The following is a 23,064-nucleotide window of genomic DNA, read 5'->3' as shown; positions in this document are numbered from 1 at the left end:
ATGTAGGATTCAGGTTCTAATAATAACACAATTCTTCTAAATGTAACTGATATAATGTGGTAACAACTTAAACATAGAGGTAAAAGAAATAATTTATTTTCTTTTTACAGCCAACCTTACGTACTGCGTTAACGACACATGCTACACTCTATATCCAACAAGAATCCAGGGTGAAAACGCCGTTTATAAATTCTGTGAACTTGCAGGGGAAAAGATCGCTGTTCCCAACACACCTGAACTTGCTAAACAGTTGGCTACGTTTCTTTCAATGGATTATTTATACATCAGGACCGGGATTTATTTGAACGGCACAGTTCTAATGGACAGAGACCGGAATGTAATCGGTAATCGTGATGAGTGGCCTTTCAGGAAAGGACGTTTTAGCATCTATGAGACGTGTGTTATGTTAAAATCAGGTGAACTTTACCCAGGATACTGTGATATAAAGTTCCAGTATCCTCTGTGTGAGAGTCCAGTCCCAGGTAAGATCCCAGTTTGATCTACCGTAACCCCCGTATAAAAGTCCATTTTCAGGAAAGAGTTAGTTTGAACTACAGTGTCCTCTGTGTGAGATATTCAGTTAATATCGGTATGAACTACAAAATCTTTTGTGTGTGAGCTCAGCCCCAGATTAAAGTTAGTTTAAACTATATAATTTTCGATTGTAATGCTATTTTAATGATACAGTTTATTTAAACATGCATTAAACTTGGTCACTATCTATTACTTTGGAATTATAATTAAACATTATGTTAGTAATTGAAATTGCTTTAAATCTCTTTGAAGTAGGACAATTTTTGAGGAGGCTTGTTGTTTCAATAAGTGTATATGTGTGGAAATAAAATAAAATAACCTGAAAATAACATGAACTTTATACAATCAACAATAAGATATGTAAAAACATGGTTGAAAAGTAAACCAATAGAGTAGGAAAATTAGGTAGAAAAAAATAGAAAACAAACAATACCATTGTTAAGTTAAGGTATATTAAATTTATTAGAAGTTTGATTTAGTATTTATAAAAAATGATCAATAACACATTTCTATTAATTTTTCCATCTGAGATTTGATATAAAACTTGTAAAAATGGAATATAACATAATCATTTTGTCTCCTACAAACTACCTGCAGTTTACTTGAATTTTTGTCACAAATTTAGATTTGCGCTAAAATAAATAAACAGACACCTGACTCTTTATTCAAGTGCTCATGAGGAAGCGTTTACATATTAAAGTATATTGTATCGTTTCTCTAAGAATTTCGATACGAAATTTTATATTTTAAAGCTGGTTGAATGTAAAACTAGAGACCAGATATAACGAATTATTATCCGTTTCATATTACATCACACCAGATTACGCGACTGAAAATAACGATAAAGAAAGTTGTGAAAAACCCAAAGGTTGTCGTGGAAAACGTAAAGGACAGAAGCGCTGGTTACGTAGATATCGCAAAGGTTTGTCGAAGAAATTCGTCACATATATTCAGTATCTCAAGACGAAATTGTGGAGTTGACATTTGGTAAGATTTTTTGTTTTGTATTCTATAGAAATATTTGAAACTAGAGATTGCATAGAGTACTTATAAACTAAATGTTCGATATATCTGTGATGGACTCACCACAGATTGCTCATTGTGAAGCTTCGGGTTTAACAAGAAGCAAACAGCTTCGTCAGTTTTATTTGGTTCCTGAATCAACTCCAAGTTATCCCTAAGATTGTAAAATAATAACTACTTTCTGTTTCATTAATATTACACTTCTAAAGTAGGTAAAGCAACCTGTATTATAAAGACATTAGAGCGTTAATTGTAGTTTTCGATATATTTAAGATGATTATTACTGTATAGTTCAATGTTTAAGAGTAATATAAACATAAAGAAATGTCGGTTTTTGAAATTTGAAGCACTTATTTTACAAATACATTTCAGTATTAGTTGTTAGAAATATCATGAAAGTAGAGTGTTGTTAATTGTAAACATGATTTATTAAGGTATTAAATCTTTTTTCGTTGTTAATGTTATAATAATATTTCATAACCATAATAGCATGATTAATGTTAACAATAGAAAATTTAAATATTAATTTTAAGGTTTTGATGTAATATTACAAAATATGACAACAAAGGTCATCTTAATTCTTTCATGATAACGACATATTTTGTTTATCATCCTATTTATTTCTTATAGCGTTTTGCATGCTAAAAATGGAATCAGTAAACTGTAACCTTCATATTGTCGTCTTGTGATAATAATCTATCAACCCAAGTGAGGAAAGATAGCTCAAAGCATTCGTAAAAATCTTTCTTCTTCTCTGGAGGCGGGAATTTATTTGTCAACTTTAAGTGTTAAATTAAAAAAAAAAAAAAATGGTTATTTTTTCATGAATATATTTGTTTTATTGTTATCAATAACTGTTTATTATTTTTATGGAACATATTTGCGTTTTAATCGCAATTATATATCAATACTTTTTTTGTTTGGTCAGAGAACCACGACATTTTAAAGAGCTAAGGTATTGTAAAACCAGTTTTTAATCAAATAAATTCCTTTGCTTTTAGTTTCATTTAAAGTTTGAATTGTATATTTTAACCCTGACTTTGATAATATTATTTTATTTAACATAATGAATATCAGTTCAATTATGGTTTTCTAAAATTCACCATTATTTCAAAAATAAAACACAATCTAGTAGCACTATCTTTCATTTAATATGCAGAGTAGCTTTTGTTTCCACTAGGTAAAAACGTTTTTTGAATGAAACCATATAATTATTTCCCTTACATTTAACAATCGGAGATTAACTCAATTCCTATTGGTATATTTGGTGGTACACACTTCACTACAGACATAAACAAATTATGGTAAAAAAATCTAGATCGTCACAAAATTTTGAGAAGAAAATATACAAAGGTTCCGTTTGTATGTTTCTATTGTCAGAACCCAGAAAATAACGATTTATTTTTGTTTATTTTTACAAGATTAACACTACGTAGAAAGTGTACGTGATTTAACTCTAGAGGGCAGAGTTGTTAATATTTATTGAGTTTAGTACAAGACTACTGGACAGCAGCACTAAAGGTACGTAATTGTTAAGTCGAAGATTATAGAAAAAAGCAACTAATCAATAACATACAACGTTAGCTTTTGATACATTCTAATTGGGTGTTGAGTATTAACAGTTACTCACATAACGATATCACATCTCCAAACGAAACTCGATTTATCATGAACCATAGATCGCTTAGGAACTTCAAAAAATTTCCGATAGGACGTACAGGCAAAAACATATTTAAAAAGGAGACTTGTTGTTGAAACAACACTTTTGGCCTTCATAATAAATAACGTAGCTTTAGTATAATAGTAAAAAATAGTCGCTTTACCGATTGTTGGACAAACGTTATCCACGTGTTTTTCTTATTTTTATTATTGTAATTCATATTAATTAATTAATGCAAGTTTACAAACAAACTGGTCTAATCAGTTTAGTTAAACCTACTGAAATAACTCCTACACTAGTCATAGAACTATTTATACGATAATTATTCAAAGAAAATGGGTGATTTTATTAGTTCTGATAATAATATTTCTCTTTCAAGTACTGAAACTTAGAACAAAAACAGCTTGGTGTCTTACACCCAAAGAAACCTCTTGTAGAATACTACACAAGGTACTGTAAAAGTTGTGGGGGTATTGACTGTTTCATTCTGTATTTTCATAAGCTAGAAAACAACTATTTTAAAAACTTAGAAAACTCACTGAGAAACACACAAAACATTATCAACATGTCAAGTCGCTAGCACATAAGATAAAAAACAAACATACCTGAATTTCTCACATAAAAAGCACCGATAACAATAGGAGCACATGATAACTTCTGGAACAATTGACAACAGATCCTTGAAAACACCTCCTTAGAACTCGTGAATATCACTGAAACATTGTGTCAAAACTGTCGATATTCTTGACATAGAAATTTTCCATTATTATCATCTATACAACTCTTTGGAGGAGGTGAAAGAAGAACTGAAAATATTCACAAATAAAACTAATACATTTCTTCTCAAAAGGAATAACAAAAAACAGCTTTCTACTGACAACGCCAATACAGAAATCGTTTCTAACAGAATCCCTTCTAATCATAAAGAAACTACCACGATATTAAATAGTCTTGTAAATACGCAAAACTCCCTCTATCTCCAACCGAACAAACTAAAAACACTCTGTAATCTAATACGCATGAACATTCTCAAACTAACAAATCTATTAAAAATAACAGCAACCACTAAAAACGTGCAAATAACAATAAACAATCACTAAATATTTCTAATGTTGTTAATCTCTCAAACATAACTCTCTCTGAAGCAAACTCAGTCTTCTTAGTAAAGATCTCAACTTCTGCCCAAATAACATCTATATTAATGAGTCTGAACTTCTTTCTAACCTCCATGAATTCTCCAGTAAATTAAGACTTCATGAATTTTTCTTACAACAAATCTCGCACAATTGTAAATCAATATACACCTAACTTTAAAGAAAAGGTTTATGGACACCTCTACCAAACATAGAACCACTTCTAGAAATCTATATCAATGAATTATAATAATTCACAAAATACAGTCCTTAAAATTTTCCAAGTAATGTCCTAATAACATTAACCACTACAAAAGAAATGTGTTAAACAATCTTAAATCGAATAACAATATCACAGTAAAGCCAGCAGACAAAGGTGGAGCCATTGTTATCCTTGATAAAAATGACTATCACGGAAGCTAACCACCAACTAGAGAACTTTAATTTCTCACATGATCCTACAATTCAGTTTATTAAAACCATAACTGATAAACTTAAATAACTTCTCAAATACAATAAAATCAACAAATACAACTTTCAGTATTTGATGCCCAGATAAGCTTCTTCAGGTAAATTTTATCTTTTACCCGAAATACACAAACCAAACAATCCTGGTCCACCCATAATTTCTAATATAAACATGGCTACTGCAAAACTGTCTGCTTTTGTTGACCAACACATTAAAATAATCCTCTGTTACCTCCCCTGTTGCATAAAGGATACTACCCACTTTCTCAACATCACAGAATATTTTAACACTGACGGACAGTTACCACAAAATATCTTCTTTGCACAATGATCGTTTCTTCCAATTACACCAACATCCCACATGATGAAGGGCAAGAAACACTAAAGTCCACATTAAACATGTCAAACCCATCAGAATCTCAAACACTAATCGATCTTGCCATTCTAGTTCTAACTCTGAACAATTTCGAATTTATTAACGAACACTAAATTCAAGTTAATCGTAGTGCAATAGGTACCAGAATGGCTCCCAATTATGCCAATATCTTTATGGTTCATATTGAAAACTAGCTTTTACAACTCTGCCCTGTAAAACCTCATACTTGGAGACGTTACATAGGCGACATATTTTTCATTTGGTTTGTTGTTTTGTTTTTTGAATTTTGCACAAAACTACACGAGGGCTATCTGCGCTAGCCATCCCTAATTTAGCAGTGGGAAGGCAGCTAGTCATCATTACCCACCGTCAATTCTTGGGCTACTCTTTTAGCAATGAATAGTTGAATTGACTGTCAATTTAAAAAAGGCTACACGGTTGAAAAGGCGAGTATATTTGGTGCGACGGGGATTCGAACCCTCGACCCTCAGATTAAACGCCTGAACCCACCTGGCAATGCCGGGACTTTTTCATTTGGACAGCCGATCTTCAATAACTGAAAGAATTTATCACACTTGCAAACTCCTTTCACAAAATAATTAAGTTTACTTGTGATTGTTCGCCTACATTGATTAATTTCCTTGATGTAATAGTTTCTCTAAAAAACGGCATTTTAGAAAGAGACTTGTACAAAAAGCCTACAGACAGACCACAGTATCTTCACTATGAAAGCTGTCACCCCTCTCACAATAAACGAAACATTATCTGCAGTCAAACTCTTAGAATACAGAAAATATGCTCAGATAGAACAAATTACAGAAAACATACTAAGGATCTAAAACTAACCATATTACAAAGATACCGAAATCAACAAACAAATTGAGAAGGCTAACAACATTCGGCAAAAAAAAAAACCCAACACATTATAAACCAGAGTTATAGTAAACTTTCAACTACAATTCCTCTTGTTATTACCTACCATTTTAAACTCACAAATGTTTCATGAATCCTGAAAAAAACATTTTCATCTACTACAGCTTTACAGTCGTCTTAAACAGATATTTCCTGAAGTTCCCGTTGTTTCTTTCCGAAAAAAAAACAAACAGAACTCTAAAAGATATCCTTGTTCACACAAAAATAAATGACATCGTCCATGCAATAAAGCCTGTTGTTAAACATGTAAATTTTTCCAGAGAAGAACAACAGATTTCTATGACACCTTTGAACCATTGGTTGAGAGTTTTTTGTCTCCAGACGAATCTATGAAGGTTCTAGTTTAGTGATAACATTGCTGGCTTGTATAAAACACTGAAGAAAATAAGTTGAAGTTGAAAAACTCAATGTGTTTTTAATGTGCAAGATATTAGATGGATTTTACCACATTTCATCAAAACCTTAATATTAATTTTTGATTTTTCTCATTTCAGCATCAAACATGCTGCATTATTTGTAAAAAAAATATTATTAATTAGTAGAAAAAAACACTTTTTAATACCTGAATAAATGATGTTTACTATTAACAATAACATTTTCAACATATAAAACTAACTTTTTTATAAAATAAGTGCTTCAAATTTAATGAATTAAAGTTTTTATTTTGTTTTCTAGAACTGTTCAATACTGAAATTTAGAGAAATGATCGTGCTAATGTACAAAAAAGTATAATTAAAACTCTAGTCATGTTGGAACACAGAACGTTTAACATATTTTATTTCTGGATATTCGGTGCACGTCTACCCTTAATTGTAACACAAATTAAACAGAAAGTAACTATTCTTTTAGAATCTCATCAATAACATAAAGTTAGTTGACAAACAAAATAATACTGACGAAGCTGTATGATTCTTGTTAAGCTCGATGCTACACTTAAGGAAATCTGTGATGTGCCCATGATAGCCATAACGAATATTTAGAGTTTAGAAGATTCAAGATTATCACTGTATCACCCGAAGGGTACAGAGTGGGGAAAGTGCTCCTTAATATGGTTTCCAATAACACAACACAAAGTTTAACTGCAACCTTATTTTTCTGAAGTCCAGAAAAGTCTTTAATTTCAAACATCTGTTTAGAATATAAAACAAAATTTCCTATCAAACAAACAATTGTTTCAATCTACATCATCTTTTTTTTCTTTTGCAGATTCAAAACACTATTGACGAATTACGTAAACAAACATTTAGGCCCCAGTTCTTCCGGACTTTCCTTTTTCCATAATTACTCTTGGACTTTTTACAATTTTCTTTGTCATCATCTTTGACAGACTCCTCTGATGAAATGTGATGATGAAGTGGATAATTAGTTATTAGGTCTAGTCTGTAGTTTTACATTCAACCAGCTTCAAAATATACAACTTCCTATTAGAATCCTTACAAAACAAAGCATTATAATTTAAAATATGAACGGCTGCTCATGAGTACTTGGTTAAAGAGACAGATTTTTGTTTATTTTTTTAACACAAATCTAAACTTGTGATAAAAATAAACTAAGCTGCAGTTTAAAGTATACAAAATGTATGTCTGATATTCTACTTTTACACATGTCTTATTTGGAATCCCAGATGGATTCTTGATGAATTTATTTTATAAATATCAAAACAAACTTCTAACAATGTACTTTGGTTTTATTTAACAATGGCATTGTTTGTTTTTTAATTCTTCTACTTTACTCTTGTATTCTATTGGTTTATTTTTAACAATATTATTCAACAAAATTCATTTTATTTTCACATACAAACTCTAATTCAAAACTATGGAATTAAAGGTGTCGTTAAGGAAGCACGAAAGTTTGTCTGTGAAAATTTAAAAAAACAAACAATTAACTCAATGTTCAGGAAATTAACATATTATTAAGTTACTTTTAGAGAAAGTGTGTTATTATTAGAATCTGAATCCTACATCTCAGATCTAAGCTGTATTAACAGGTAATAATAAATGGCTTTGATTCGATTGCTTCTGACGCAAGTTTCTTTTCAGTCACATTAACTTTAAGGTAACAAGAAACTAAAAGACTGCCATGTTGGACTGGTCCTGTTTCTACGTTACGAGCACAATGTAAACAGTACATGTATGTGATTACCATAAATTTCATGTATAAAACTAACAGGGATATTTCGTACAATACACAGATAACCAACTGTAGGTTTCTGGTTAGAAACAAAGAATCTAACATAACTATTGAAGTAAAGCACTCACCGTAACGATTAGAAAATAAAACAATTGTTCTTACGTATGATAGAAATAAGATTACTGTACATCTAAACCTAATCTATACATAAATATTTGTATTTGTCTTTGAGAACATACAACCTACCTTCAAACAGGGTCGTGAAAAGACAAGTCGGACCCGGGGATAGTTATGGGTGGAGGCCAAATGTGTTGAGAATTTATATTTTTTTGGATAAAAAGGTATATTTTTGACGCAAAGCGATTTTCTGCAGAGCTGCGATTTTTCCTTAAGCATATTATGAAAATGAAAATACATTATTATTATTTTTTAATTTCGCGCAAAACTACACAAGCTAGACGTTCCTAATTTAGTAGTGTAAGACTGGAGGGAAGGTAACTAGTCATCACTACCCACCGCCAACTCTTGGGCTGCTGTTTTACCAAAGGAAAGTGGGATTGACAGTCACAATATAGTGCCTCCACTGCTGAAAGAGCGAATATGATTGGTATGACGTGGATTCGAACCCGTGACCCTCAGATTACGAGTCGAACGTCTTAACCCACCTGGCCTTCCCTGGCCAACGCTGTCATTTATCCCATATTTTCCCGTGCCCCCTAATTGACCCCGTGCTCCGTGACTGTAGCTTTTCTGACTCCCCTTTGGTGAGGCCTGCATTCGAAACCTTTTTTGATAACTGCATTACCATCTTTTGATGCCTCCGGTACGTGTACGGGTGTACAACACTAAAATTAGGAGTTCGATTCCTCTCGGTGGGCTCAGTAGACGGCTCAATGTGGCGTTGCTGTAAGAAAAACACACACACGCCTCCGACGGACTCAATAGTAACTATAGAAAATATCAAGAATTAGGTATTTAGGCAAATAGTGTATGTATATGTGAGAAATGGTTCATTTGAAATATTATCGGTAATACAAAGAAATGCTATAATTTACTACAAGCTGCATAATAGGATTAAAAGTAGAATGTATCTTAAGATATAGAGGTGTCTGTTTGGTTGCATCAACACGACAACGAGGATATACCCTTTATCAAATGTCACATCCTTCATTATCTTTCATCCACCGTTGGTATAACGGTAAGTCTATGGATTTACAACGCTAAAATCAGGAGTTCGATTCCTCTCGTTGGACTCGGCAGATAGCCCGATTTAGCTTTGCACACATAACCACACACACACACATCACTATTATTCACCAACCATAGCCAGTTGAAGGCCAGTAACTAATGCGCATGACCATAATAAGAAATAGAATTAATGACTGGTAACCGAGATAAATAGTTTTCGACGATAGGCTAAAAGTGTAAGACCGAAAGTTAATAAAAATAATTTGTTTGTTTTTGAATTTCGCTTGCCGTCGCTAATTTAGCAATGTGAGACTAGAGGGAAGGTAGCTATTCTTCACCACCAACCGCCATCTCTTGGGCTACTCTTTTACCAACGAATAATGGGACTGACCTTCACATTGTAACGCCTTCAGGGTTTAAAGGGGAATATGATTGGTGCGACAGGGATTCGAACCCGCAACCTTTATATTACGAGCCGAGTGCCTTAACCACCTGGCCATGCCGGGCCCTGCATATGTAATACGGACTAATATAAAGCTATATATACACTGCTGGCCAAAATCTCAAGGCCAATGAACTCTTTTAGTATTCAATAGGGAAAATGTGAGAACAATGAAATTAGCCGAAATATTAGCTGGTCAAAAGTTTAAAACCATACGAAAAAGAAGACTTAAATAAGGTAGAAAATGCCCAACAAGAGGTCTCAGTAGCGAGTTGCACGGCCATAATTGTGAATAACTGCAAACATTCGGTTTGGCATGGTCGATATAAGCGTTTGCAGAAGGCTGGCTGGAATATTATTCCAAGTGGTGAAGATGGCTTCACGAAGATCATGCACTATTTGAAATTGAAGTCCATTTCGATAATCCCCTTGCCATTCTCCCCAAACAATTTTCAATGAGGTTCAGTTCGTGCGAACACGCTGGATGATCCAAGAGAATCACGATATTCGCCATGAAAAAGTCCTTTGTTCTGCAGGCATAGTGGATTGCAACCTTGTCCTTCGGGAAGACAAAGTCATTTCAACACGAGCGAGTGCCTACAGTCAATAAGGATGCTCTCTCCAACATGCTAATGTAGCCAGCTGCAGCTGCTGTTTGACGCCCCCGTATAACCTAAAGCTCCATTGTTCCATGGAAGGAAAAAGCACCCTAGATCATGATGGAGCCTCCTCCATTTTGTCGTATAGAAAATGTCTCCGGTGGAATATCCTTTTCGTGCCAGTAACATTGCAAGCAATGTTAACCATCCAGGTTAAAGTTTTTCTTATCAGAAAACCTTCGTCCACTTTTCTACGTCCCATGTTTTGTGCTTCTCATCAAAGTTTTATCGAGCTGTTTCGTGGTGTGGAAGAAGACGTGGCCTTTGGTGAAGTTTACGTTTTTTAAAGCCTTAAAAAATTACGGTATCTCTTAGATACCGTCTTATTTTTCTTGAGCTTCATTTGGCGTCCGGAAGGGTCTTAATTTGGTTCGACGATCGGCTGGTGTCTTGCCGAACAACCCGTTGAATCCTCCTGCTCAACGTCGACTTCAATAAGTGGTTGAGTCTAAAAACGCATAATGCATATTTTTTTCTTTATATTCATTAGCCTTAAGATTTTGGCCTGCAGTGTATACATATATATATATGTTTTTGTAAGGATTTGTGATAAGTTGAATTGTGAGTTGGGCATCTTTCTACGAATGAAGTCTAGCATGTCAGAGAGGTTATATAGCTTGTTTCATAATCTTGGATTTGCGAGTTCGAATTTCCCTCACATCGAACGTGCTCGAACTTTCAACAGTGATGAAACACTCCGCACATGTACACACACGATTTTTAGAAATACCTATTTGAAGCATATTTCAATAGTTATTATTGTTTTCGCTTGTATAAGGGATATCGAGGCCGCCCGAAGATGTGTGTGTGCTTTCGAATAGCAAAACCACATTGAGCTATCTGCTGAGTCCACCAAGGTGAAACGAATCACTGATTGTAGCGTCGCAAATCCCCGTTGGAAGATTGTGATGCAATTATCAAAGAACGATTAGAAGGTAGGTCTGTCTGTTTTCAAAAACAAGTATTTATAATGGTTTAGATATACAGTAAACTAAATTCTATCCATGAGTAAGAACGGTTGTTTTATATATTACCCATTATGATGTTTTGTGCTCAACAACATACAAAATGTTAGTATTTTGTGACAATATTTTCTTAAAGTAAAAAAAAGAACGAGAGACGTACAGTGATATTATGAAGTAGTTACAAATATTTAAGAATATTTACAGTGTTTTATAACGAAAACTCCAAAGAACTACATTATTTAAATATGATTATTAATAAAACCAGTTTGTCTGTATTCAAATCCTGTATGTTTGAAAATTTTTTTAAATACTTAACTGAGAACGTGACGTATGCACCACAGACTTATTTCTTTTCTTCCAACAGCTTTCGATTTTACCGACACTACGTGCTTCAACATAAAATCTGATAGAGATGCTTTACGGTCGTGTTATAAATATGTATATACCTCATATACTCTTAAACGAAATGACACTAGTCAAACCATCAAACAAAGAAACAGCAAAGTTCCTTATAGACTTGCCCAAGTGGACGATTACAAAGTGTGGCTTGGTCTGTCTCAAGAAGAGACAGTAAATTCGTCACCTTTTAGTAATCTTTGATGTAAGTCCCAATCAAAAACAGTAGAACGTGGAGTGGTTAGAATAAGCGATGAATACGTTGGGAGATAACCGATCCGGGTACCGTTGGTTGGACGCTTTGCGAAATTCCCAATGGCATTATGTTCAAAATCTCCTGACATATTTATGGTATCTTTGCAAGATCTAACTAGAAACAAATCTGATAACATATTGAGATAATTTTACACAGACTTTGGTGTAATTCATCGTTTCTTCAATAATTTTGTTGCGCAGTGTGTTGCATTGCACTAAATTACACTCTTAGTTTTAAAAATGAGCTTTATGGTTATCACTTATCCGTAATGTTTACAATGTGTTCCCAACGAAGAAACAGGACCGTTACAATAATGTCTGTATTTTAATTTCCCGTTACTTTGAGGTTTGAGGTTCACGTGAGTGAAAAGAAGCTTATTTCATAATTAACCCAGTGAAAGCCATTTATTATTATCTGTTTCTACAGTTTAGACCTAAAATGTAGTCTTCAGATTCTGATAATAACATAGGTTTGCTAAATGTAACTTAATTAATTAATTCATTTTGTTTTTACAGCCAACCTTACGTAATGCAATAGCGACACCTGCTATCCACAAGAATTCAGGACGATAACGCAGTTCATAAATTTTGTGAACAGGCAGGGGAGAAGATCGCTGTTCTTAAAAACCTTGAAGTGGCTAAACAGTTGGTTACGTTTTGTGTAGTAGATTTTTTTATACAACAGGAGTGGAATTTATTTAAAGGATACAATTCTCATGGGGAGAAACCACAAGTCATCCGCTAGTATAGCGGTATGTCTCGGGATTTACAACGCTAAAAGCAAGGGGTCGATTCCTCTCCGTGGACTCAGCAGATATTTCAATGTGGCTTTGCTATAAGAAAACACACAGAGACCAAAATGTAAGCGGTAATCGTGATCTGTGACCAATTACACTATATATGAAATTTTTTACTTTTTTTGTAACTGAGAAGAAAGTGTTATTTCCCAATTGTTTATGCCTAAAGTTAACAGAAAATATTTATTTTTTTCTTCAAACTTTACTTTTGTGACTTGGATAATTAATATCATCAATATCAGATCAATTATGATTTTCTAAACTTCACACATCTTATTTCTATATAAAATGGCAGCCTAAGAAAACACAATATGGTAGCGCCATCTTGTATTTAGTAAGTCGAATATGATTTTGTTTCCACTGGGTACAAAATTATTTCCTCTTGTTGTTGACATACATTTTACAATTACAAATTAAATAAACTGGTATTTGTACGTACTTGGGTATACACGTCACTAGAAGCTTAAACTTACAAATTATATTTCGAAAAGAAAAAATTAGGTCCCTACAAAATTTTGAAAATTTTTTTGAACATAAAAGTTCACTTTGTATGTTACTATTTTTAGAAGCCACATAAATAACTATTTTTTTCTGATAATTTTTACAATATTACTACTAGATAGAAGGTATTTGGGCAGAGTTGTTAATATTTATAGAGTTTCGCACAAGACTATTGGATGGCAAACCTAAAGGTACTTAATTGTTATGTCAAACATTATAGAAAAAGAGACCAATCAACATGATGCAATGCCAGTTCTTGATATATTTTAATCGGATAGTGGGTTTTCATAGTTACTCATTTAACGATCTTTCGTCCCAAAATACGGAACGCCATTAATTATGAACCAAAGATCACTTAAGAACTTCACAAAATTTCCAGTTGGACTTAGGAGCAAAAACATATTTAAAAAGAAGACTTGTTATTGAAACAACACTCTAGACCTTCATAATAAATAACGTAGTTATAGTATTGATAACAGCAAAAACAGCCGGTTTACCGATTATTAGACAAATGTCATCCACGTGTTCTTCATATTATCATTATTGTAATTCATGTTATTCTTATTTCACAAGCCTGCAGGAAAAAACTGTTATGTTATTTTCCTTAAACCTACACAAATCATACTTGCGCATGTCATATATCTATTTTTATATTATTTCTTGAAGGAGAAGGAGTGATCTTATCGGTTTTTTATTGTCAAATTTCTCTTACAAGCCATTCGAGCCTGAAGCTTGGTAACTTGCACACGAACAAACCTCTTGTAGAATACTACACAAGGTACTGGGAAAGTTGTGGTGGTATTGATTGGTTCATTCTGTTTCATAAGCTAGAAAATATTAGAATTCTATTTTTAACTTTTATCATTACCCCTTATAGTTGCTTTTTTTACAAATTATGAATTTTTTTAAAGAACTTAAGTACAGTATTAGACAGTCAATAATAAACGATCATTAGGTGACTATAACAAAGATATACTTGATGTTTTGTACACTATACAATAGGTGTCTTTAGGGAGTTAACCCTTATCTCACTAATCACGATATTGATTCATAATAATAGGAGCACAGAAAACCCTTGAAACAAGATTAATTAAAAATTGAAAAAGAGATTGTAAAAAACGTAAGGAAACGATACTAGAGATAATTTAGGTATTAGCTACAAAGTAACAGTATGGAGCCAAAATAAGGACTTGTAAAAGTAAACATAAATAGTAAATAATAATGTCTACAGTATCTCCAGCATCGTGTCATTATCCTATTTACGATTGCTATTTGCAGGTTTTTAAAGTTTTAGTTTTTCTTTTTCCTTGTGTATATATATATGCATGTGCATATTATGCTCATAAGAAAACAAACGAAGAAAATAATACATTGTTATCTTGCACAAACTCAGAAAACACAAAATAAATCGATACGAACACGTAATCATGTTTTTATTTATTGTGATTTTCTGTTTACGTTTTTCTCTTTTTGGTTTTTATAGAACGTATTCGGGTTTTAATGATAATTATAACACATTTCTTAGTTATATCCCAAATTAAACTTTTCTCATCGTTCACTCTGACCACTCTACGTTCTACTGTGTGTGGTTGGGACTTACGCCAAACGTTACTTAAAGCTGACGAAGTTACTGTCTCTTCCCTAGACAAACCAAGTCACACTGGGTAGTTGTTCGTTATCGCACTGACGGTTTGGTTGGTGTCATTCCATTACGAAGACATGAGGATTATATGTACTGATGCCACGATACAAAATCATCTCTATCAGTTTTTATGTTGTAGCACGTAGTGTTTGTACAGTCCAAGGCTGTTGGAGGAAAAGAAATAAGTTCGTAGTACAAATTTTTAAACATCACTAGAAGGATTTGAATAAGAATAAATATATTTTATTGATAATAAAATGTAAATAATTAAGTGTTTGGAAGATAAAACAACCTTTCTTATTCATGGATAGAAATTAGTTTGCTGTATATCTAAACCATTTTTCGAAATAAAAGTTTTTCCAACATGACAAATATCTGACCAAGCATGTACTTCCCCACCTTTTATTTGTTCTCTAATATAGAGACAGCCTGTCTTTAGCTGTTTTCCAGACAAGTGATTGAAGTGATGTTTACGTGTGTTTGACGAACAAAGGTCCAAAACAACTTATACAAATCAGAATAACAGCTCGTACATACGCAACCATCTCATTAACCACACGAGCGCTTACTCAACAACACTTTAGACACTTACACAATAACGTTAACATAGAACAATTTGGAATCATTTCGGCCAGAACTGTATAAATAAAGTGAAACAGTAAATTGTACATTAAATTGATTGATATAATATGAGATATCACGGTGAAATTTCCATATTTTTCAGACGATATTAATAAAAAGCAAGTTATACAAATTAAGTATAGGAATCTATGTTGCAGTATGTTAAGTGTGTACTAAATTATAAAATAATCTTCTGTAGAATAATAATATAACTGTTCTCTTCTTCAGTATTTATACAAACTAAAGATTGAATATGAATAAATCCTTTCAGAACAGATAAAAGTATTAAAAGTATTAACAGTAAATTACTGGCTCTGCACCAATATGCCTTATTCAAATAGTGAACAAATTAAGACAGTATGTGAGACGTATGTAATACCCTATGCTATAATAGTTATCTTTTAAAATAATGGGTTTACTTGTAGCTTTGTAGGACACGTAAGTAAATCTACATATTAATGACATGACAACATGTCAGGAAACACTGAAACTACTTCCCTGATTATAGCAACGTCCTCTAATGTTAGCTCGCGAAGTAATGACGTTACGTTGTAACAAGCCTTCTGGTGCTACTTCATGAACGTCATGGCTCTCAAGTATCTAATACGTAGGGCCCGGCATGGCCAAGCTATCTGCGCTAGCCGTCCCTAATTTAGCAGTGTAAGATTAGAGGGAAGGCAGCTTGTCATCACCACCCACCGCTATGAGAAAACACACACATCTCTTGCTAGAGCTCTGCTAGGTATTAACGTAACCATCTAACTGCACGTGTTTTTCAAGTGGTTCTGAACGATGCTTCTTGCATTTGCCTTAACATTTTTCTACTGTATACTGTTCAACTTTACTGTTGAGGTTTTTTCTTTTTCAATACCTGTTTCGATATGCACGATTACGGTTCTGCAGAATTAAAACCTACATTCTGATAGCTTAGATTGTTACAAGCTTCAAACTGAAAACACTTGTCACTGGAATGTAGTACACTTATTCTGATATTAATTAAATATCTATCACATTTAAAAATACATTTGTTCTATTTCTTTCATTCAAGTCTTCCGATGGGTCAGCGGTAGGTTTGCGCAGTTAAAATCCTGGGTTAGATTTCTCTTGGTGAAGAGTTAATTAACAATAGGGATTTGCGCTTGAGCCATAACAATTGCTTCTGGAGGATCATCGCTCAGTCTCTTGTGCTAAGAACAGTGAAAATCAGTTTTCGCTACACGTTATGGAAAGAGCATGGATTAGCAATTTTTGCGGCTTTTAAATTAACAACAAACAAACAAACTATACACAATACATCAAACATTAAGAACCATTAACTTTTTATATACAATAAAAACATACTGTTAGTTTGTATCTACATTTCTGATTGTAATCGTCAAGATGTTTTATATATCTGTTCTTGAATGACGTATTTTAGTCTTTCCTGATGGCGCCAGCGGTATGAAACCTATAATCATGATTACATTTAGATAAATATATAACAATTGTTTCAGATATCACATGTGCCATAAATATTATAAAGTATTACAAACTATACTTAATATAATATTTTATCTTCCTTTTTGAAATATTTTACACGAATATGATGATCAGAGAGCACTGAAACTACGTTTGTGTGTTTGTTTGTTACTTGGACTTCACAAAATATACTCGATGACTATCTGCGATAGCTGGTAAACATTACCCAACACCATCTCTTGAACTACCATTTAATCAACGAATATTAGGCCTTACCTTCACACCAGAATCGAGTTCCTTAAGTACCAGGTTCATAACACAAATAGAAGAATTAAACTAATAATCTTTATATGTTTTCACCGTACGTTTCTTACGAGTACTGAAACTTGTATACACAGTAATATTATTAATTACTTGTTGAATAATACATTAAAAAATGTGACAATGAATCAATGTACATTGTTTAACTCAAAATTTTGTTGTTTAGTGTACTGTTCTGGATTATTATTGTGATTAACACTCAAGTTTTATGGTATTCACGTATATCGTACTTCTTTCGAAGTTTAACGCTGACTATTGTTTAGGGTCTCCATTATCCTGTAGTACGTAACAGTACTTCAAATAATAGAGATGTACAAAGAAACGTTTCTCAAAGTTAACTAACGGAGACATGTCGATTTTTGTGATTTATTGTTAGATGCTGCTGTATCAACTAGAGATAAACACGTCACACATATATTAATGTCCACAGAACTGACTGAAATGCTGTTTAGTCAACAAAAGACACAAACTATAGTAGTTCACATGAATCTAATTATTATCAAAGCTTGAAAGCAGAGAAAGGAATATCATTACATACAACACTTTACCAAATAGCAACCAGACTTATCTGTTATTTTTGGTCTAATCCGAAAACAAGATATTACCACAAAACAACCAAAGTTCACTGTTTATCTTGCTTATAGGACATAAAGTTTGTTTAAGCATAAAGTTACACAATGGGCCATCTATGCTCTGCCCACCAAGAGAATCGTACCACAGTTTTCAGCGTTGTCATAAGACCTACCGCCATGATACTGGGGACGTTTTTTTTGGCCTAACCAGGTTTTTGAACGTTAACAAAAACAACCAAATTTGTTTTTTTCTTCGGTTTGTTTGTTATTTGTATTGAGTGTTGTTAGAATAAATAACTTAAACCTAATGTAATGTAATTTTGGAGTTAAACTAAGAATATCCATTTGAATACAGTATGTATGTTAATATCAGAAAAGGTAAAGATAATACACAAGCAATTAAAATTTATTGAAAATCTGAAAAAAAATACAGAGATATTTGTCCTTATAAGAACAATATTTGTAAGTAAAATTCATCTCTATTAAGAAACACGTATTTTGTCTCTCTCACGTGACGTAAAGTTCAAAGGCAGCCTGCACTGTTCTTCACTCGTGAACGGAACCTTGAAGAAAAAAACATGAAAACCTCTATTAACCAAGAACAATGTATGGTTAACAAACAATAGTTGATGAAATGACAACAAGAAGATAAACAATGTTATTAAACTTTAACATGAATAACTATGGCATGATAGTGTTGTAAAATTAACTGTATTATCTTTGTACATTCACGCTTTCTCTGACATATATATATTGAAAATCGATTGTACCACTTCTTACAAAAACGGTAGTACTTGAAGTTATTTCAAAATAACAGATAATATACTGATTTACAAATAGTAATGTTGGCGCCTGTATACAAAACCTTTGTGAGTAAAACTGGAAGAGATAAAGTGACGTGTCCGTACATGTCTTACCTTATACGTTTGTATTTTTAATACCCGATTAAATCTATTGGTTCTTTAGTGATAACCATAGCCACCACCATGTCCCCCGTACACACAGTAGCCTCCATAACCGTGTCCGCTATATTCAAGCTGATAAAAGACAATAATTTTTTTTTTCATTTTAGGTAAGTTACTTATCTATTCATTAAGAGTTTATATGTATTATATTACTCTTGGTATTTGTAGGCCTAATTTATAAAGTCGTTGTAATAGTAGTACGCTTTATAAAACAAGAGGGAACTCTCAATAGCTGCAGTACATGTAATTCTTTCATGCTGCTTTAGAGAAAAAAAATTATAATATACAATCATAACACAAGTGTAAGATTTTATTGTGTACGAATGTGACTGTAAAGAAGAGTATGGGAAAACATTTAATATATCTTTCTTACCAAAATGGAAAACGTTTTAAACAGATCTTTTTAACAATTCAGTGTGATCTCCTATCCTTGTAAACTAAAAAAAAGTAAAATTCGCACGTGTGACAGACATACATGTTTGTTTGAGCCTAGGGGATATTGAAGTTCTGGACCGTTATCACATTTACCGAGAAAAACAACAACTGGTTAACACAGTACCAGTAAAGTAATTGAAGTCTTCCCTGTAACAGAACATGCCTGATGATCAGTTAGCACATCCGAGGTTCGTGTACACTAAAGAACTGATCCACTCGGCAGGTAAGTTGTTATTGTCAACTTGAATAAATAATAAATTATAAACATACATAGAAAATTGCAGAAAATAAATGTTCCGTAGAAAATCTGAGATTTATGAGCAAAAAGGACCATAAATCACTTCTATAGATGTGGGGATTGCCCTTCTCAGAAGTAAAAGCACGAATGAAAAAACCCATAAAATTGTAATGTTTTACGGGTGTGACCCTTTGTTGGCAAACGTGTATAATTTTTATATGTGCAAAATCGGCTCGTTTGGGTTGAGAAAATATTTTACGTAGAAGAGCGAACAACGTGAACCTGACGATGACTGAAGAAAGTCGAAACGTTGTTCGCTCTTCTATGTAAAATATTTTCTCAAACCAAAGGAGCCGATTTTACATATATATTTCTCTAGAAGTGGGTTTTCTCGACATCACTGTATAATTTTTGTTTTGAGAAACAAAATGTCTGTAATCATCCCATGCTGCATTTTTTCCTGTTAATAACGTGTTAATCATGTGTTATCGCAAACTATTTGTTGTGGGACCAAGTGCTTTTCCGAAAAAACGATAGACATAGATTAGAGAATTAGGCATAGTTAAATATTGGTTCTTTTGCACTGTCTTCCTGTTATAACATTTTTATGAAAGCCAGAAGTGACGATCTCAGACTGAGAACCCCAAGAACATTCCCCTCCATGTTTCAACCATATAACTGATGACTTATAAACTATTATCACTATTATATTATTATTCAAATATAATTATTTGTAAAATCAACATATCTGTATTCAAATTCTTCTGGGGTGTTAATAAACTTTTAAAAATACTTAACTGAAAACATAACGCCAGGGGTACAGACTTATTTCTTCTCCTTCAAGTGTATTGCAGCTTTGGACTGTACGAACACTTCGTGTTACAACATAAAAGCTGATGGAAATGATACAATGTAGTGGTATTAATATATATTTTTCTCCTGTCGTTTTAATGGAATGACACCACTCAAACCATCAAAGAAAGAAACAGCGAAGTTCCTAAAGGACTTGGCCAACAGGACGATAACGAATAACTTCCCAGTGTGGCTTGGTCTGTCTTCAGAAGAAACAGTAAGTTTGGCAGCTTTAAGTAATCTTTGGCGTGAGTTCCAACCACACACAGTAGAACGTGGAGTGGTTAGAATGAGCGATGAAGACAGTGGGAAATAACCGATCTGTGTACCGTTGGTTGGACGCTTTGCGAAATTCCCAATGGCATTATGTTCAAAATCTCCTAATATATTTCTGGTATCTTAGCAAGTTCTAACTAGAAACAAACCTGATAACATATTGAGATAATTTTATACAGATTTTGGTGTAATTCATTGTTTCTTTAATAATTTTGTTGCATAGTGTATTGATTACACTGTTAGTTTTATAAATGAGTTTTATGGTAATCACATATCCGTAATGTTTACAATGTGTTCCTAACTAAGAAACAGGACCGTTCCAATAATGTCTGTATGTTAGTTTGTGGTTACCTTGAGGTTTGAGGTTCATGTGAGTGAAAAGAAGCTCATTTCATAATTAACGCAATTAGTTGTTAGAAATAGCATGAAAGCAAAGTGTTGTTTATAGTAAACATAATTTACTGGGTATTAAAAATGTTTTTTTTTTGTAATGTTGTAATAGCATTTCATAAACATTATAGCGTATTGAATGTTAACATTATAATATTTAAAGATTTATATTGATGTTTTGATGTCATTTTACAAATATTGTTATGAAAAAAATGAAAAAATAAAAGTCCTCTTAAATATTTTCACCATAACAACATATTTTGTTTAATCAGTCTATTTATTTCTTACATAGTTTACTACGCTGGTAAAGGAATCGCTAAACTATAACCTTCAAACTTTCGTCTTGAGGTTATAATCGATCAACTGAACTGAGGTGAGATGATTTAAAGATGTCGCAGAAATCTATTCTTTATCTCTGGAAGCGGGAAATTATCTGTTAGCTATCAATGTGTAATAAAAGCAAATAGAAAATGATTACTTTGTATGGCCATGAATATCTATTTTCCATTTTTATACATGATTGCTCACCTTTTTCATTGTACAACATGTTCGTGCTTTAATAACAATTATATTTGAACAGTTTTTGTGTGTGGTCAGGGAACCGTCAAGTTAAAAAAGTATTGTAAAACCAGTTTTTAATTAAATAACCTCTTTTTGGTTCTAGTTTCACTTAAACGTTAAATTTTATACCTTAGCCCTAACTTGAATAATTTTACATTCTTATTTAATTGTTGAATTATGACTTTCTAAAACTCACACATTATTTCAAAGCAAAATATGTCATAAGAAGACACAGACTGGTGGCGCCATCTTTTATTTTGTATGTAGTGTGCGCGGTTGTTTCTATCGGGTACAAAATTGATTTTCCTCTTGTTGTAATGCAAAGGATCAAAAGAAAACGATATTAACTATTTGGCTTACATTTTACAATTATAGATTAAATAAATTGGTATTGGAACGGACTGTACATGACTGTACTTGAGTTATACACTGCTAAATCAGGGACGGCTAGCACAGATAGCCCGTGAATAGCTTTGTGCGAAATTCAAAAACAAACAAAAAAACAATGTATGTGTGCTTAAGAAATCAAGTTCAGATCCCGAATACCGTGACCCCTAACGGCAAGAGAAAGATCAACAAGCGACGTTTAAACTAGTCAGGTGAAACGGTGACCTACATAAGCGAGGTATCTGACTTTTCTTTTTATGAAAATATTGAAAATTCATAAGCACGTTCATCTTACAATTATAGTTTTTATATAACAATATCTGTAAAGTTTTAAATTTCTTACTGTTTTTCTTAATTTGCTCTTTGCGTATTTGTATATAAAAGCCTATTACTGGAATCTGTTTCTGTAAAAGTATGAATTTTTATATTACAGTTACTCAACCTTTCCCACCACTCAGTGGGCCAGAGGTAAATCTGTGGATTTATAAGCTATAAACCAGATGACGGTATCCGTAGCAGATACTACATATGATTATCGTGTTGGCTGTGCTCAATTAAAAATAAAGAAATCATTAGAAACTTTTCTCTCTTGTCGCTTTACGGTCATCATAATGACTTCAAGTACTAAAATATGGAGTTCTGTTTCTCATAGTGAACAGTGTGCAGGTGGTCATTATATAATTTTGTAGTACCATAGACAGCAGTTTCATTTTGAAACAATGTTGATTGTTGAAAGGATCGGGTTTATTTGTAATTTGATATTTTGTTCAAGGTTTCCTCTTGGCTTGTAACAATAATGGATTAAAGGGTTTTAGTTGTTTTATAGTTGATATGTTTCTAAGGATTTTATTTATTTAGTACTGTAATTGCTTATGCAAAGGATTAT

General features: G+C 32.8%; 1 protein-coding gene across 1 annotated transcript in view; it reads left to right on the top strand.

The window, feature by feature from the left end:
* The window catches only part of LOC143238262 (uncharacterized), a 43,855-nt gene that overhangs the window by 3,759 nt on the left and 17,032 nt on the right, over positions 1–23,064 (top strand). The window contains exon 4 of the mRNA XM_076478349.1: positions 111–482. Within this exon, the coding sequence (XP_076334464.1) occupies positions 111–482 (372 nt within the window). The remainder of the gene's footprint in view (positions 1–110; positions 483–23,064) is intronic.

This window comes from Tachypleus tridentatus, chromosome 13 (genome assembly GCF_004210375.1).
Source record: "Tachypleus tridentatus isolate NWPU-2018 chromosome 13, ASM421037v1, whole genome shotgun sequence".
Taxonomy (NCBI): domain Eukaryota; kingdom Metazoa; phylum Arthropoda; class Merostomata; order Xiphosura; family Limulidae; genus Tachypleus; species Tachypleus tridentatus.
Note: the sequence above shows the minus strand (reverse complement) of the source record. Positions and strands in the feature narration are given on the sequence as shown.